This window comes from Pipra filicauda, unplaced genomic scaffold, assembly GCF_003945595.2.
Source record: "Pipra filicauda isolate LSUMZ 115617 unplaced genomic scaffold, ASM394559v2 scaffold11_size5308982_pilon, whole genome shotgun sequence".
NCBI lineage: Eukaryota > Metazoa > Chordata > Aves > Passeriformes > Pipridae > Pipra > Pipra filicauda.
The window spans coordinates 2601546-2620503 of NW_024103652.1; the positions used below are offsets into that span (position 1 = coordinate 2601546).

Sequence of the window (18958 nt, forward strand, 5' to 3'; positions counted from 1 at the left end):
AAAAATTTGTATAATTTATCACATATATTAGCTTTTAGAAACAATGGCCACTCTGATATAGTCCTTTAAATATTATTCAGCAAATATAGTGGTGTTGTCAGTCTTCTAGAATTGAAATACATCTCAGAAGGAGTTTTTTCACCTTCAGGGTTGTCTGGCTCTTGCTGAAGAAGCGTAACATTGTCCTGTTTTGATTACTGGTAAGAAAGATGTAAAGCATCTGTGTTAAATACTCAGGTCTGTCAGAATGTTATCAGTTCAGATATTCAGAAGATTAGTTCTTAGTTCCTGCCATTCAGTCATCTTTATATGCTTAGTTTGTTTCAGGGACAATTGAACTTCCTGTTGATAAGGCCAAAAATGATCATTGCTGTAGCATTTGCTATCAAAGCTGTTAATAACATAAAAAATGAAATATTTTCTTCTAATTTAAAATACTTCAATGACATTTGTGAGGTGTACAACTTCTTGCCAACTCTTGTAATTTAAAACATTATCTGTTCAAGGAAAACATATGTTAGAAATTTTTAATTCAGTGATAGGAAAGGCACTAATGAAATATGCATGTATGAATTTTGTATTGCATAAGTTTCCTATTTCTTGAAATGTGATTAAAAGCCAAACATCTGGATTATGTTTAAAAACCTGAATTTCCAGTTTTCAGAGAGATTCAATCTATTTTGACACTGTACACTTAGCCTTAACATTTTCAGCATGCTGTTAACATTATTCGATATTGTTAAAAAAAATAAGTTTAGGTTTACACAAAGTTGGATTTCTCCTATTGCTAAAAAATGTTTTCTGAAATAGCTGTTTCTGCATCATTCACACAACCACAGTTTAGGCTGCATCAGCAGTTCTGTTATAAATTTGCTCTTGAGAACAGTTAGTAGTTGATCATAAAAATAACTTTTCAAATTGAGAGTATTTTTTCTTCTGTATAAAAGTACTATTTTTTCCCTAGAATAATATTAAAAATGAAATACTGAGTTCATAACAACTTACAAAATTCAGTATAAGAGGAGATTAGTCCACTGTTAACGCTGATAATGGCATAGGGATGCCAACTTTCTCCTCTTGTCTTAATAATGTTAATGTATACTGGAAAAATTAATAGGTATTTTCTACTGTGTTTCTTGAAAGGTTCAGGATATGTCTCTGTACAGATGACAATAAGTAGTTAACTATAAGACTTTCTTTTTAACATGTTTTAACAATAGTTAAAACTAAACCAATAGTTTTGATATCATTGTAATGGTATTGCAGTAGCAGGAATTGTGGTGAATGCCAGGGTTTTAGATAGTCAGTGGAGTCATTTAGCACTCCTATTGGACCTGCTGCATGTCAAAGTACTAACTTTGACATAACACAAGGAAAATTATAAGGAACAAATCAAATAGCACTTTGTAAAAACTATTAGCTTTTCCTTTACTTAGTACAGTACAGGATGTACATTTGAAATAAAAATTACATTTTTCATTATAATTGTTGGGCATATTGAGAAACTGCTGTCAACACCCTTTCCAATCAGCACTTAGATGGGCCATCAAACAGATGTAAGTTCTGTCATATAGAAAAAAAGTTCAACTACTTTAAAAATCATTTTGTTACCCTGGATACTACAGATAGTGAGAATTCAGATCTCAGATTTGAGGTTAGAAACTGAGCAAGCTTGATGCAGTGTCTGTCTGACCTTGACTTGAGGTCGTGCACCAGCCTGCAGAGACTGTAGGGCTATTGCCACAGCCCAGGGATGATTTTCTTTTCTCGCAGTTGACAAGGTCTAGTAATTTGTGTTACTAAAGCCCCTGTGTCTTAAGTGCTGGGTATACTGATCTTTTTGGATTTACCTGTCCTTTGGTGGTGACTGAGTTCTGCCTCTGTTGATCTGAGGAGCTTCAATTTCCACTTGGGTATTTTTGCAGCAGGGAACCTCTTCTCCTATGAAACAGTATGGCAAACAGCTGAAAAGATGGGGATCCAGAGATATTCTACCCGAAACATATCCCAGTAGGTGCTGCTAGAAGAGAGGGTAATTTATTTGTAGATTTTCAGTCAAACTTCTCTCATGGAAGACTATTACTGATCACTGTTAGCATTCTGGCTGAGTAACAATGGAATAAGGACTTCAGAAGAGCTAGTCTGTGAAAGATAAATGCAAAGGAACATCCATTTCAAAACAGAATGATGCCTGTAACACACAGCCTGACAATAGTGGGTGCATTTGGAATTAAATCTTTGTATAGAGGAGTTCCAATTTTATGTTTCATGCATACTGCAAAAGCAGGCACAGCCTAACAGAGAGGATAACAGGTTATAAATGATTTTCTTTGAATATCTTCTTCAAAAAAATCTCCATAATCTTACATTGTTGTATTTTATTTTATAAAAATGTAAATATGAAAGAGTATCTGTATGAGATTTCGAGAATATCCAGCCAAGGATGGAGCTGCAACTACACCTTTGTGTTTCCAGGCCAAACATTTTCTCTCCTATCAAATAAATTTTCTGCTCAGTAATGGTCTAACTGTAGTAATATACGAGTGTTTGGAATTTCCCTTACTCTAGTTTATTCCTCAAAAAAATATACCTGAGCATAAACCCAACAGTATAGTAGTTATTAATTCCTAAAGAGCACTGTTTTTTATTTATTTAATATCAATTAATCTCCAGGAAAATTTACAAATAAATGTAAATTTAGCTAAATCAACATCTGATATGTTAAGCATGTCTGTTGGTTGCATCTGTACCAAAAGTCACACCTCTGGTGCAAGGTGTGAAAGCAACCTCAAAACTCTAACAAGCAATGCAAGACGAATATCAGAATTTTCTTCATATAGCAGCCAAAGAACCCAGTAAAAGACATAGTTTGTGAGATAACAGGTTGTTAAACATGAATCGTACCAATCCTGTGACCTCACCTGAACTGCACTATGACCTGTTCTGTTGCACCATGGGTGGCCATTTCGGATCTGGTGGGCTCTCATGCACCTGATATGGGATTACCCTCACCATATGAATTCTAACAGCTATATTTTGGCTATGTGTTCTCCGCAATTTAATTATATTTAAAATCTTGTTAATAGTATAGTAAATAACTGGTATTGCTACAAAATTGCATTCTGAAGGTAATGGGATTGAATTTCAATGCTAGTTGACACTCAATTACAATTTCCATATATCTACTGAATTAGGCAGTTCTTGGTTGCTATATTAAGGTGGATGTCTTCCTGCTTAACTGAACACTGAGCAAGACAGGCAAAATGTATTATAAAGCCAAATCGAGGCTCAATATGCACACTCAAATTTTTATTGTTTGTATGAAGTCGTAAGCTTGCAGAACAAACTCTGGAATGTGGATTTAAAATTTTTAAATAATCAATATTTAAGCAAAATTCCACTATATTTATAGTAACAAAGCTTAAAAAAAAAAAAAGAAAAAAAAGAAACCTTTAAAACTTTTTACTGAATTACTGCCATCAGCCACTAGAACCATGGAGCTTGTTCGGCTAAAAGCCACAACAGACTTTGTAATGCAGTGATGTAATCTTGGCTTTGTGTCATTTATATTCAACCTAAAAAAACAATTTTCCTGAATAGGCAGGCTGACAACAATATTGTTCAGTGTTGGTTTTTATTTGGATTGTTTCCAAATGATTCATATGCGTCCACAGCAACATCCCATGCCTGTTTGAGTTTTTACTCTGAATTCCGAAGTTTCCCCTTTTTTCTCACATTTTATTTTGCTTTTAAAATCCCAGTTATGTTTGTGAAACTAACTAGCTCGGCCACAAAATTAGGATGTATCTTGCAGAGTGCATTCATTTTACTTTTTGCATATTTTTCCTGAGGTCATGTCAAGGTTAGTTTGAATTCCATCCTACATTAAGACTTCTTTCACAGCTATTTAGCTCTGCAGCCTGCGCCCCGCTGGGGTCTGCCCCTTGGGCACGTCAAAGCTTCAGACCTGACAAATCACACACAGATGAAGCTGTACAGTTTTTTAAACAGTTTCATCACTAACGTGGGGTTTTTTTGGGATTTGGTGTTTTTTTTCCTTTACACTACACTTCCCCACACCCTCCCCCTGACCCTCCCCACTGGAGTTTATTCTCTGAATTGCCATATCCTGAAGACTGATTTCTGTATGGAAAATTTCCTTGCTTAGGCGAGTTGTAAAATAGAATGTCGTTGTATAGTATGTGCCGCTCACAGACCCCCAGAAACTGAAAAATCTGCAGATCCTCTTGGCTAATGATAAGCTATAGCTCCGTGTCTAATAACTCTAATTGTATTGTTAGTACGTATTTGCACTGAAGAGCCTAAAACTCTAAAGTCTGATAAATACTCAAAATTTATCATCCATATTGCAAACCTGTTAGTTATCCAGGAAAGCTGTTAGTTGTTCACGGGACTAAACTTCTGTCATCCTTGGGATTACTCAGATGAGTAAATGTTCATCGGTGTCAAGAAATGATGTTGCGCTCTAGCAGCGATCTTTAGGGGACTTGCAAAATTGTAAGTGGGTGTATGTGTGTGTATGCATATATATATATAATTAGCTTCACAGCTATCTGCAGGGCTTTCACCACCTACATTCATTCACAGACAGACACACCCTCTGCCCCCCAAGTATATGTAGCTGCATAAAAACTGGTTTGAAGTGTATAATGCAGGTCACAGGTGAAAATACGTTTTCTAAAATTCTTAGCTGTAGACTCCTATCTGTTTTTTAGCATTTTGTGAAACTAATGGTGCAATGCCATTTCCTGTTTAATTGATGAAGTTAAAATGCTTGGCTGCTAATGAGTGTATTAGCAAACAATATACCCTTAACAAGCTTAAGCAGCTCAGGATTTTAAAAAGCAGCTTACTGTCCTCCTCATTTTTATAAGACAAAATGTACTGCCTTCCACAAATTGCTTGATCGACTGATGAAGTACCATAATTATAGTTGTATTGCAGTTTTGACAAAGCCACAATAATAGATTGTAGTTTAGTCCCCACTCTAGGCACACAACTCTTTGCATTACAAAACCCAGTTTTACTGGTCTAATTCTTCCTGAGAACAAAAAGCACCTGGAGATGTTAACTATATACTAAAAGAAAACTTGGAATCTAGAAAATAATAATATTGAAGCATGACTTTTCTTCTTGTAGTTAGTTCATTGGGAATGGTATCTAATGAAGAGCTGTCTAAAGGCTTGCTTGTTTGGAACTAATTAAAGACAGATATCCTAAATAGAAAAAGGATCATGGGAATTACATTAGGTGTCCAGAGACTTGTTATTCTTTTGGTACTCTGAGTAGATAGTGGAAGCTGTTAGGAATTCAAGAAATAAGGCAAGCTAATAAAAAGTTCTATTTTTCTGGTTATTGGCCAACTATTGTATTTTTGTTTGCAATAAGATTTGTGCCAACAGGCTAGGGGCTTGAATAAAACATTTAAACATTTGTGCATTAACACATTATGGTGAAAAGAGAGTCTTGTGCTTTCACTCAGTGCATTTCAGCCTTCAATTAATGTGAAAGCACTACAATGCCTATGCAACTTCTCTTGCCTAGTGGTGCACCATTTATCATTGCAGTTTTACATTGACCTTGACACCCACTTCATTAGAATAAAGATTGTCTACCATTTAGGTTACATTGTTCCTCTGCACAGAGACCCCATGCAAATTTCTGTTCAGATAGAAGAGCTGTGAGCCTGTCAGAGGTCATCTGCATTAAATGATTGCAGCTATTTTCCAACTGCTTCTTTTCATTCTACTCAATTCAGGCTAGGAGGATCAATCAAGCCCTCTGCCTGAAACAGTGGGACTGCTGGGAATATAACTGTTTTTGGTAGTAGTGGATATGCCCTAAACAGTATTAAATATTTAATATAAATTCATTAAAGAGCACACAAAGTCTTCAAAAAGATATTACATTTATAGTAAAATTTAAAGGGTTGGGATTACCTTTCTTTAAAAAAATGAAGAACAATGGATACCAACTGCATAAATTTTAATGTAGGCAAAATTTAGTTCATGAAGTTGCTTAATATTTCTTTCAATATGTTTATTTCTCTAGCTGCTACAGAAGGGAATGCATAGCAGAAGTGTAATCTGCATTTGCTACTTTCTGAAACAAAAAAAAAAGCAAGGTGTCTGTAGGGGTTTAAGAAAAAAGTGCAAAGACTTGCTTTGTTTTACAGGCATGCACCCATATGCACATGTACTCTCACACAAATTCATATTGTGCTATTGTGCTTATTTGTAGGGGAAAAAGGCAGATGGAAATAAGTTAGCACTCTCCTTCTTGAGTTTTCCGAGTGATATAATTGGAATTAAATTATTAATGGGAGATACTTAAAAAGGATTGTTTTATGATCTTCTATTACAGAATTTGCAATTCATTTTAATATTTGTAGTTTGATTTATATCAAAGATAATGCAATCTATGTCCAATTAACAATACATAGCCAATGTAATATGATTTCCAGATCATGCAAATGGAATAAACTGGAAGAGGAAAAACTGATTCTTAACCTCAGATGTAATTTGCTCTGTGAGTTCTGGCAATTTTAAATGACATTGCACTTTTTAATTTTTCCAAAGGCTCAGCAGCAAATTTATCCCAATCAAGAAAGCCTATTATTAATTTACAAGGACAATTGTAGGAGTCTTTATAATTTCTCTGTGCAATTATTTGCCATAAATTGCTAATGGTGAAATACATGAAGTTTGCAAGAAACAGCAACTGCTATTCATCTAGACAGATTGCTCAGCCCAGATCTTGAATGTTGTCCAGAGGTTCTAGTGCTATTGATGGCATAAGAAATATAACCAAGCTCCTGGACAGTTTCTAAAATGTTTCACATTGACAGTACCAAAAAGGTAGAAGCATTAAGGGCTATTGTGAAGGGTAGGCTGGCCTCTAGCAGATTCCTTCACTTTGCCTGTATACAGCTGAGCTTTGGACCCTGGACTTTGGAATAAAAAGACTCTTTGTTCATCACTGAATGGCATTAGGCATGGGCTTCCTAAGGGGCCACCATGAAGCCTAGCATGAAGAGTGCAAACATTATCCAGAAAGCAAAGAAAATGTGTGTGAAGAGATGATGGACAAATATTGCTATATGTGCATATATATATATATATGTTTGTATATACTTTTATTACATATTTGGTGAATTTGCTTGCAGAGTATTCTTTACTGAATTTTATGCATGCAGTATATTTTGCAAATGTATGCCAATGCTGACTGTGCGTGCACACGCAGACACCGAGGATATGTATCTGTATTTATTGGTGTCTGCAGCAGTCAAAACATCCCAAAAGGCAAATTTTTAAAGTTTAAAGATTGAATGCAGGTAAAACTAAAATTGCAGGTCACTCAGTCCTGATCTCAGTTGTATATCCTACAGTGCCATTTGACTGAAGATACTTTGTTAGTAGTGAATGATGGAATGCAGAACATCTACGAATAGTATGTCCTTATTCCAGTAATGGAGAAAGTTTACTGGCTTAATTCTTCTGTACTTCGTAGCCATAGCTCCACTGTGTGTTCAGTATGTCTGGTCTCTTTTCACTATAACCAACAGAAGCACCATACAAAAGTCTTACAATGGATGTCTTAATCTCTCTGTGTGCTTTTAGAGCATTATTTTGAATTCCATCATGCAGGCTTTTTTCTTCCTTTCCTCTTCTGAAGTTTTATTACAACAACAGAATTCCCAGGGAGCTTTAGGGGCAAGGTTCGCGTATTATTGCCCTAAAGTTTTGCTTGAGGGGTGGAATCTGCACCCCAGTCCTGATCACCTTTTTGTGGTGTTTCTCCTTCTGAAAGATGCAGTGTGCAGTCTTATAGAGTTGTTAACTGTGTACAGATTTTTTTATTGTTTACCAGACAGTGCACATCTACGACCCTTTCATGATGATTTCTTTCTCTGACCTCTCAGTGACTAGGCATCTTGTTCCTTAACACTGAGGGAGGCTGAAAAATGCTTGAGTTGCTCAATGTGTGCCTTCTATACCAGTTTCAAAATGGCTTATTCTTCTGGTTTCCATGGTGACAATTAACACTGTTACAAGGCATTGTTCCAGTCTGCATTTGGGCAGAATTTTCGGGTGTAATTTTTCACACAAAAAAAATGTTTTAGATAATTTTTTAAAGAAAAAATAAAAAAATACCCAGTTTAGATTAAAGTGTCAAAAAATGTGTCTCAATCAAGCCTGCCTGAATTATTTCTTAGAATGTTTTTATCAGGAAAAGTAAGGTTTTAACTATATTTGTTTTGGAATTCAACTTCTTGTGGCTTAAATATTTCTGCCAAACTTATTCCCAGATAAACACTACTGCCATTTTTTAAATTCCACTATTTGTCCTTTGAGAAATATTTGTTGTATTGAGTGAGAAGGAATAAAAAGCCAAATTCTTTAACTTATGTAACAATGTTTTGGATTTCTTTTGAGTGGCTTCAGGAACACAAAACCAGACATGCATACCCACAGCTAATCATGATGTAAATATTTTGCAGTTTTTCCAGTATGATGTTGTTTGTGTTTTTTCCTAGTTTTATGATATGACGGTATTTTGGGAAATTAAATATTACTCATTTATTTATTATTTTGGCTATTGAGAGAAGCCTGCAACCTTAACTTCCTTAATCTCATTTTTGGCTATTAAACAGTATTCTATATCATAACATCCACAGAATGTCACAATGGAACAGCCTTTTTTCCCTTAAAGCTGAGGAAAGAATGAATCTGAAGATTAAATTATCTTCTCACCAAAGGATTAAGTAGTCCTACCAGACTAGGGTTGTGCAGCACTGATAGAGCTGGTGGCTAATTTTTCCATGCAACTGCTCAGAGTCTAGGTGTTTAATGGATTAAAAAATAGCATTAGCAATAACATTTTGTGTTATCTCAAACTGTACCTCCTGTACATTAAGCTCTTCCCTTAAAATACACACTGCATTTTAAATATCCGTGAGTGAAACAATACTGACTCTCAGTCACATACCAATACATCTGATAATCAACTGAATTATTTAATCTTTTACTGTTACTGTATAATGCATTTTCTATCAATCAGCACTTTCAATCATGCTTGTTTATACAGTAGGTTACACAGTGACAAAAACAGCACATACATAAAATCTAGTTTATTTAGTTTTTAACGTAATAACCTTTATAACATCTGTCACACTATTTGGATTACGCAGCACTGAATTATTTTATCTAGTCCAAAATTAAATGAAATGTCTTCTGTTTCTATGTTAACAAGAGCATTGTAGTTATGAAACATGGAATGTATTTTATTTCTTCATCAGTCCTGAGATGCCTAGAAACATCCCCATACCCAGCCCAGACAAGTGCCAGCCTAGAGCAGTAACTAGCTGTGCCTGCACCAGTGACACACAGCTAGAGGACTCCCTCAGTCTATTAATTCACTTGACAAAAGAAAGGGAGTCACATGAACTGGATTTCAGTGCCTAGCAAATCGGACTCTGGATTCCCCTTGATATTACATGTACTTATGGAAATAATTATGCAAATCCTTTTCAGCTATATCATCTTTAAATAGAAATCAGATTACATAAAGAAGATTGTAATCTCCTCCAGTAACCATTCAAGCCGAAAAGGCAATAAGACAGGACCAAGAAGCATGGTTGTTGAACATGTTAGTTGAATAAAATAGTGGTGCCTCTTGGTGGGTCCAGACCCCTAGCACCCATCCTGGTAGGTATTGCCTACTGTTGTACGTCTCAAACCTGAGCAGCAGTACACCAAGTGTCAAAAGGCAAGCTCTTTGTAAACAATTCCTTGTTTTTTACTATGCATATTCATGCAATTTTGGATACACAGACACCTGATCAGTGTTCATTAATAATGAGAAATGGTTTAAATCACCTCATTTAAAACATTTGCTCTATGATCCACAAATGACTAATATTTGCTGAAGTTTACATAATACAAATGATGTGCATGTGTTGTGTAAATGAGAGATTAAAATATGAAACTAACAATATGCAAACATATGCATGGAAATACTGAGAACCTGTTAGCTGAAACAGTGATTTCACACCTTTATTATTTTCTTTAGGCTGTCTCCAATTGTCTTTTCGCTTTGTTTTCCTACAGAGCATGTTCTTTGATCTAGCGAAGGCATCCATGTTTTAAACATTCCTTATTCTCATTTAATTTTTTATACTTAGCCCAGTTATTAACATTTCCAGTATGAGCTGCCATAGCAGTTTTCTTGGCTGAATTTAAAGCAAAGAAAGCTTAATGTTTAGGAAGCAATTTGCTAATAGCTATGCATAATTTATGTATGTCTTGTAAACACCTTTGTAAGGATATGTGCTGAACTTTTCTCTCTCAGTAAGAGGCATATTTTTGGCCATATCAGAAGTTCTATTTCAATCAATGTTTTTATACTTAATTAAGTTAACTATATGGAGGGTATGTATATGAATGGATGCCTGCGTATTAATGTTTTTGGTTGGTTTTTTTTTACTTTATCAACTATGAATACATTTATAACCACTATAGTAAATATTATATTTAATAGTTAATTCAGGTTTCCGGGGAATACAGTTTTTAAAAATATTTATTTGCCAATGTGTCTGTAGATTAGAATACATTTGTATACACTCTATAAGTAATATACAGCTAAAAGATTTAGAAAGTCCTGTGAAAGTAATTATGAAAGAAGCTTCATCTTTTTCTTTTTCTTCTTTCTCCTATATCTGTTTTCTCTGTCCTTTTTTTCTTTTTTTAATCAGTAAATAGCAGTGCAGGAAATAAAAGGTAGTTTCAGCTTGAAGAAATGATTTGACTGTTTTAACATTGTGGCTGTTCTCTTTTGCGGGCCATTTGAGTGCTCCTGTTGGTTGATGCTATAAAAATCAAATTACTGTTACTGTATTTTAAGGGAGCTATGTCTAATTGTTTTTCTAAGGTGAAACTCTCACATTTTCATATGTATTAATTAGCATTTCAGGCCCATCTATGAGGCAGAATCCACAATGAAAGAGAGAAGAAATAAGCTGTAGAGGAAATATAATTATGAAATTATTTCCTTGGATTTTGTTTGGTTTGGTTTTGAATTGAGAGCCTCATTGTTACTTGTTGAAGTAGTATATTTGAAAAATAAGGTCCCACTAACCTGAATGAGAGAAAGGTAGATCAAGATTCAGATGGGAGAGTATTAGTGAATATTACTGTACAAGTGAATATTGTGAGAGACTGAATATATTACTATATGTAATAAATTGCTAACTGCCTGCATATATACGTCATGCAGAAGTCTATGTACTTGGTACCTAAATCTCTTATGATATGTCATGAGAAGGTTGTGTATATAAAAAAAATAAAATTAAAAAATGTCAGAGTAAGCATGACCAGAACTGGGCACATACAATGAAAATTTATTTTTTTATAATGAAAACTCTTTACAGCAGCTAATACTATATATTTCTTTTCCTTTTAGAGATACAGTGTAGAAATGTCAATCAGGCACCCGAAAAAGATGGAACTGCTTAGTAAGGTTGAAGCTCTGAAGAAAAGTGGTGTTTTACTACCAAACGATCTCCTTGAAAAAGTGGATTCAATTAATGAAAAATGGGAACTGCTTGGGGTATTTGCATTTTTATTACTGTTTGTGGGTTATGTGTACATTTTTGTGTGTTGAAGTACACTGTCTGTCTGATTTCTAATTTGAAGCACAAATATCTCTCTTTCAATCCACCATGAACATTTCAAACAAACTACTCATTCTATTATAAAAACTCCATAGTATTTTCCTCTTCTGTTGATTTTTTTTTATTCCATGCTTGTCTCCTGTCTGACTTTAATAATTTTAGTTCTTTAATACATAAAAAATGTAAGTAAAATATGCCATGTATTAAGGGTATGCACCAAGTCAACTATAATGCAGTATATCTGATATACACTGACTGTCATGCTTGAGTGAATGTTAATAGAATTTATTCTGAAGGTACATGTTAGAGACATCTACTGTTTAACTATTTACTATACCTTTAAGATGAAAAGTGGGGCTGTCACTGCATACTTCAGGTCACACTGGTGGCTCAAAAACAAATATACAGATTCAGTACAAATCTGCATACCTGAAACTGAGAATACAGCCAGGATATGTTTCATGCTGCTGTATTCAGCTCACTTTTGACAAAAACCAAAAAAGTTTCGTGTAATTCATTTCACGCTATGGTGGGCTGGGTCTCAGCCAAAGAGTGAGATACAAGAATCTGGCAAAAAAAGCAATATAGGGATTCTGTTACCCAGAGACCGATGATGGCACTGTGCAGGAGACACTATTGTCCTATTGTTGTAAAACAGCTGAGAGAGAGAGAGAGAGAGAGGTCAAACTATATATTTTTCCATCCACTTCTCTCCTTAATTGCCTTCACTTCAAATCAAGGGTAAGATAAATTTATAAATTACTTTAAATGATTAATTATAGATGTATGATATTAGCAATACAGTTACATTGCATAATTTTGCATGCTATTATCCTAGTTTAAAAATATTTCTATTATTTTAAGAGTAAACTATATACGCAACCTGCCAACAGCATTTTAAGTACTGACTTGTGTCACTTCAGCTTATGTAGCAATGCAATAGCTGTTTCAGAGGGCGGGGCTTTTTTGATTCAGCACAGTTTCTTCTAATTGCTTAATTCTCTAAATGTGCAAATTGTCAGAAAATGTTAAAAGTTGCCTTATGATCAGTAATCTTATTACTTTTTAATCTGCAACATCACCATAAGCATTTTGAATCTATTTGATCTTTAATAAATTTATTGATAAAAATAAGACTTAGTAACCTAATCTTTTACATCTGATCATGACAACTTGTATTTTTAAAATGATTTCAGATGTAACCCTTACATTTATGAATTTCAATGTATTTAATCAGTTTAATTCAGTGGCAGTGACTAGAGTTGGTAGGATATAAAACTATAAGTAACTGATGATAATTCTAAAAATCTAAAAAAACTGTGTCTTAAAAAAAAAATTGAAGCCCTAATTTGAAGCCCTTTGCTTCTCAGTATATACCTCGAGATTAACTTTTGCCATTAATTTCAGCATTTACAGAAAAATAAAATATAACTATTACAGTTTTCCTGTTAAATGCAGTTTCATGAATAATAAGCAGAGTTTGATAGAGTTTTGTTTAATTTAATAAAAACCTTTGCAGAAACTAACAACACTAGACATACTGTTTTAATTGGCATGATTACATTTTAATTGGCATGAAAAAAATTAAAGACAAGGATTTTAACTTCTAACAATGGCAAAATAGAGGGATATGGTTTTTAATATTACTTTCATCTAAGGTGAACACTGTGGAATGGAAATACATTAGAATGAAATGTCAGTGGTGCGTACAGTTTAATCTGTGAAATTTTGTCCCCTGTGCTGAATATTACTCTGTCTCAATTGCATATTAAACAACCCTATCAAGGCAGGCATTGGCATCTGCTGTGCTGACACAAATTGTGAATTAAATGAAATTGATGTCCTCTGTCGTATATTTATGAAGACGGACCATTCTCTGAAGTATTCTGTTTATGAAGAATTTATGATTGCAAACTGTTCCAGAACAAAAAAGTGGCAATAAATTCTTTTTTGTGACCCTACCCTCCAAGGGCATTGATTTCACCTCCTGCTGCTACTTTTGTTACAGCATAAAAACAATAGCTAGTGCTGAATTCCACTGAGGGCCTTCAAATTATCAATATTTGCACCATGAAAATAGAAGGGTGTTGCCAAGAAAGCACGTTTTTCAGTTATGATCTCCTACAGACGTTATTTACAGAATGCCACATAGTAGATTAGTATCAGTTGCTCTAATTTTATTTGTGTTTCAAAGCTTATTTTTGGAAGCTAACTTCATTGTTATAAATGGTATTCCAGTAACTTTCTAAAGCCTATATTTTCAACAGACAGCCATATTGGGTCACCTAAAACTGTATCTTCATGTTACAACAATTAACCACCAATAATTATCAGTTTAAAAGGTTATTGGATGTGAGTGTCAGTGTAAATTCAATATTCAACAATCAGTACCATAGATCTAGTGCTCATAATAAGTGTCTGCCTGACAGCCTCTTATAGGTCAGATAAAATATGTCTTAGCATAGAAGAAGCAGGCAACAGCACATCTCCCTTGTGATGTTAAAGAATTGCCTTTCAAGATACTGAAAAGAAAGGTAACTTTTTATCCCTGGCCTCTTCAGAATATTCATTATGCTCACAGCGTCCACTATCAAAATGTTATTCAGTGATTCTTTTATTAGAAATACTACTTTGAAAAGATGTAGTAAATTAGTTTCATTAGCAATCAGAGGTGAATGTTTATTCTGGTCCATTATTTTTAAAGTGGATGCTTAACACAGAGAACTGAGATTCAAATTTGGTGGCCTAAATAATTGGACTGATGTTCAGGAACAGTGAAGATTTGCAGTTTCTAGCTTATTGACATTTGAATGAGTCCATCCACTTTTAAAAACAAACCAACTCTTTTGTGACTTAACTGCTCCTCCATATAGCCCCAAGGCTACATGTTTGGAAATTATGACCTGGCAGTTCATAAAACATAATTCAAAAAATATTTCATTGTTTCTCCAAAAATGTAGACAGTACCTTGGACAGGAGTCTGGTGAACTCAGTGCTTGTCATGTTTCTCTTGCTGCCTGGAAACCAGTAACTTTCACAGTCATAATCATCTAAAGCCACAGACAAACTCTGTAGAGTAACTAGTTTGCAAAGTTATGTAGCATTTTGTCTCCTCTGTCCTTAATTGCTCTTAATAAACATTGATTTATAATCCTTCTAGCACAGTCAGTGACCCAGAGAGAACAGCATAAGTGAGAAACAAGGGTACAAAAAAAAAATGAAATAGAATGAAACAAGGAAACTAAGAATCAAATTTATTGGTATTAGTAATAATTATTAAAAAAAACCACATCTCTGGCCTTCTAACAGATACTTCTTGTTGCACATTATGTGTATGTGTTTTGGTACATATGTTTTGGTATATGTTTTGGTACATATGACTAATCTATGTTTTCCTTATCTGATGCATTAGAAAACCCTAGGAGAGAAGATCCAAGACATAATGGTAGGGCACAGTGGGTTGGGTCCACGTGACCTGCTCTCGCCTGAAAGTGGCAGCCTGGTAAGGCAGCTGGAGGTCAGGATCAAAGAGCTGAAAGGGTGGCTGAGAGATACAGAGCTTTTCATCTTCAATTCCTGTCTGAGACAAGAAAATGAAGGAACAATGAATGCTGAGAAACAACTGCAGTATTTTAAGGTAATAAAAAAATGATCATCCTTTTGTAGAGAAACTCTTCTTTATGATAGGATAAAATATTTATTTTATACATAACATATTACAATGCATGTACATATTTAATAATATATTTTCACCTTCATTTATGTACTGTGTGTTCATTCATATTTGTTTTATTGAATCTTTGCTATAATATTTATTTCTTAAACATTTTACAAAAGAGAATTTTAGAGGGCACTAATTGCATCATGAGTGGAAAAGCAATAATTTTCTTTCCTTCTACTTCACTATAAATCATAGAATCATGGAATTGTTTGGGTTGGAAGAGACCCTAAAGATTATCTAGTTCCAACCCCTCTGACATGGAGAGGGGGGAAAAAAAACCCTGAGTTTTGTCACAAAAAGCTTCACTCTGAATTTCACTCCCTACATCAATTACTTAAGGTGTGTGATCATCAGTTTCTTTGCACATGTGAGTCAAGAATAGCATATCTGAGGTAACAGTTACAGAGAGATAAATTTAGCATATATGAGAAAACATTCAAGGTCGTAGATATGTGGAAAAAACATAGACCATGAGATTTGCATCAATCTCGGCCACATCTTAAACCTAAGCCTGAAAATTTATGGAAAGGAGGGAAAAGAATGGTATGTGCAGTGCTATATTCAGATGAACAAGCTCTTTCAACTGAAGGCCGATGTTCAGCTTTGCAACTGACTTAGTGGAGGTTGCATGTTTTGATCCATTCCCCAAAAGTAGTGGCATCATTCAGGAAAGAGGGCTATTAAGTTAGCAAACAGATCTGGTATAACCACGTCATTTTCTTCTGTTCATAGCTTCTAAATAAGCTCTCACCTTGGTCATCATTATGAGTCACTTTACTCTGCAAGTGATCTTTGACCAAAGAATAAGAAAGAAATCACAAATCATTGTTGAGCTTTGGAGGTAAGGGGTTTTTCTCTTCCAGTAGTACACCAGGGTGTGTAGGGCAACAGCACTCTCAAGGTGATGGACAGTTTCTTAAATCAGCACCTCAAAGAGCATGTTGCCAGCACCTCTAAACATACCTTTTTTTATACAAACATTCAAGAAAACAACACGAGAAAAATTACTATCTTCCCATTTAGTCATTCCTTCACTCCTAATTTTCCAGTCATGATGATTTGGGAGAAGGTTATGTTGATATAGATGAAGTTGATGGTTTTCAGGTTCCTGAGCTTGTCCATTTGAATGTAATTTTAAATTTTCTTATGACATCAATACCATTTTTTTAATGAGTTGCTGTCTTCTGCTAATGGGGAAAAAAATCATGATGATTCTGTTTTATCTGTCAACAAACTTCAAAACTAGTGGTTATGAAGGACTGTTGATAGACCTGCAGAACTTCACAGCAATAGATGCATGTTTTCCATAGGAAATGCTGAATGTTTTTATATCTGTGGAAAGTTATGGCATTTATTTAAGTGCAGAACTATGCATTTAAAAATCTAAGTTCTGGAAAACTTTTTTTAAAATATACATTCTTATATATGTATGTATGACACAGAAACATATATATATATATGTATATACAGACAGAAATATCATACCAATGTTACTTATGTATTTTGAATGTGCACAAGTCTCTCAAAGGAAAACTTTTAATGCATATATGATGTGATGTCATGCCAACATGCCAAGAGCTCTAGAGATGTTAAACAGTGTAGTACCACCCACCACCATGTAACCAGAGTCTTTTAATACTCAGTTGATTATCTATTAATTACACAAATAATACATTAATTATTCTCAAAATGGTAGCCATTAGAGTATAAAAAATAATTACCTATCAAATATGGTGAGAGCATATCACTTTGTCATATATATTAAACCATCTTTGTCTCATTAAATCTGAAATCCACTATAAGTAAGTTTTCCATTCTTCACTAATCTCCTGGGGAAGTGTATAAAGGAGAAAATGGATATAATTAAGAATATTGCAATGTATAATACATATATTTGAGAAAGAAAATTTAGAACATTTTCAAAAACATTATCTATGCCCCTAGCAGAAAACCTGTTGGGGTTTAGTTTGACTTACTTTCCACTTAACTTAAGAGTTTAACCGTATTACTGTCTTCACCGTACTAAGTGAATCATTGTTTCTTAATGGAAATTTACTGTGCTGTACCATCCCAATTATACACACAGGCACTGTCCACAGAGAATCATTTCTAATAAAATAAACTCAACAACGCTGTTGATTTTCATTCCATAATGTTATACTTTATATTACACTTATGCCTTAGGAAAAAGAGTTATTCCATTTTTTAGGTGCTTTTCTTTCATCTTACAATTGGAGGATGAATTGAATATGTAGTTCACATGCAGTTGGGACCCAAGATGAGAGCAATGTTTGGGGAGGAGTGATTGTTAAAATCAGAAGTAGGAAATTATTTTGACCTCTTGATTTTCTGTTGTAAAAAAATCATCCCATATTAATTTGGGTGTTTCTATTAAAGAATTTCCTACTGCATTACTTTTTTTTCTAATACTCCCATGTAATAATAATACTTAGCATTTCTATAGTACTCTCCGGTCAAGAGCTGTACATGCTGTACAAACATTACTGAAGTAAAACCCACTAAACCTTTGGGGTAGTTATTATTATCATCACCTTTTCAGAAATGAGGGAAATAAAATATATGGATATTTAATGACTTTTCTAGGTTTTCACAGAAAGTCAATGGCCGTGTCAGGGTAGAACCCAGCTACAGTGACCCTACTCTTTGGAACCAACCACAGGGCAGCCCTTCCTTTCTTCCTCTAGGTTACTTCTCAGTATATTCCATGTTCTTCTGCAATGAAAGGAGACTGATTCCTTGCTATTTCTTGTTTTTATTCAAAGTTTAAATCCTGCTGAGTATGTATGGCTTCAGAGCCCAAATCAGTCCAGCAGTTTAATTACCTAGGTAGCCTCATCTCCTTGGATGGTAAGATTGATGGAGAGATAGACAACAGGTTAGCAAAGGCATACAGTGCTTTCGGAAAATTCCATAAAAGAGTTTGGTGAAATAAACACCTGAAGAAAAGTACAAAGATCAGTGTTTACAAAGCCATAGTGCTGTCTACTCTCCTATATGGATCTGAATCATAGGTCATCTACCGCCACCACCTGTGTCTTCTAGAACGCTTCCATCAACGCTGCCTCCGTACAATCCTAAACATCCACTGGTCAGATTATGTGACAAATATGTCTGTTCTAGAACAAGCAGCAGTTACGAGTATTGAGGCCATGTTGCTGAGAACACAGCTGTGTTGGGCAGGACACATCTCAAGGATGAAGGACCACCGCCTCCCTAAGATCTTGCTTTATGGTGAACTTGCCACTGGCTGCCACAAGAGAGGAGCCTCAAAGAAAAGATACAAGGACTCCCTGAAACAACATCTCAGCCTTGGCCATATTGATCAACATAACTGGTCTACTCTGGCCTCCAACTGGGAGGTCTGAAGACACACCATCTATAACGCAGCTGCTACCTTTGAGAACGCACGCAGGATCACTCTTGAGGCGAAAAGACAACGCAGAAAGAACCATGTATTGCAGAATATACCACCTAAGGAGTCTTTCTGCTGTGCCTTTTGCAATCAGACATGTCTATCTCCCATT

The 18958-nt window shown here is 34.8% G+C and overlaps 1 protein-coding gene across 9 annotated transcripts in view; it reads left to right on the forward strand.

Moving 5' to 3' along the window:
• The window catches only part of AKAP6 (A-kinase anchoring protein 6), a 322400-nt gene that overhangs the window by 210548 nt on the left and 92894 nt on the right, over positions 1-18958 (forward strand). For all 9 annotated transcript variants that reach the window (XR_005565501.1, XR_005565502.1, XM_039386513.1 and 6 more), the window contains 2 exons: positions 11482-11628; positions 15105-15329. Coding sequence is in view for 7 of the 9 variants with exons in the window: in XM_039386513.1 (XP_039242447.1) it covers positions 11482-11628; positions 15105-15329 (372 nt within the window). In the remaining 2 variants the exon portion in view is untranslated. The remainder of the gene's footprint in view (positions 1-11481; positions 11629-15104; positions 15330-18958) is intronic.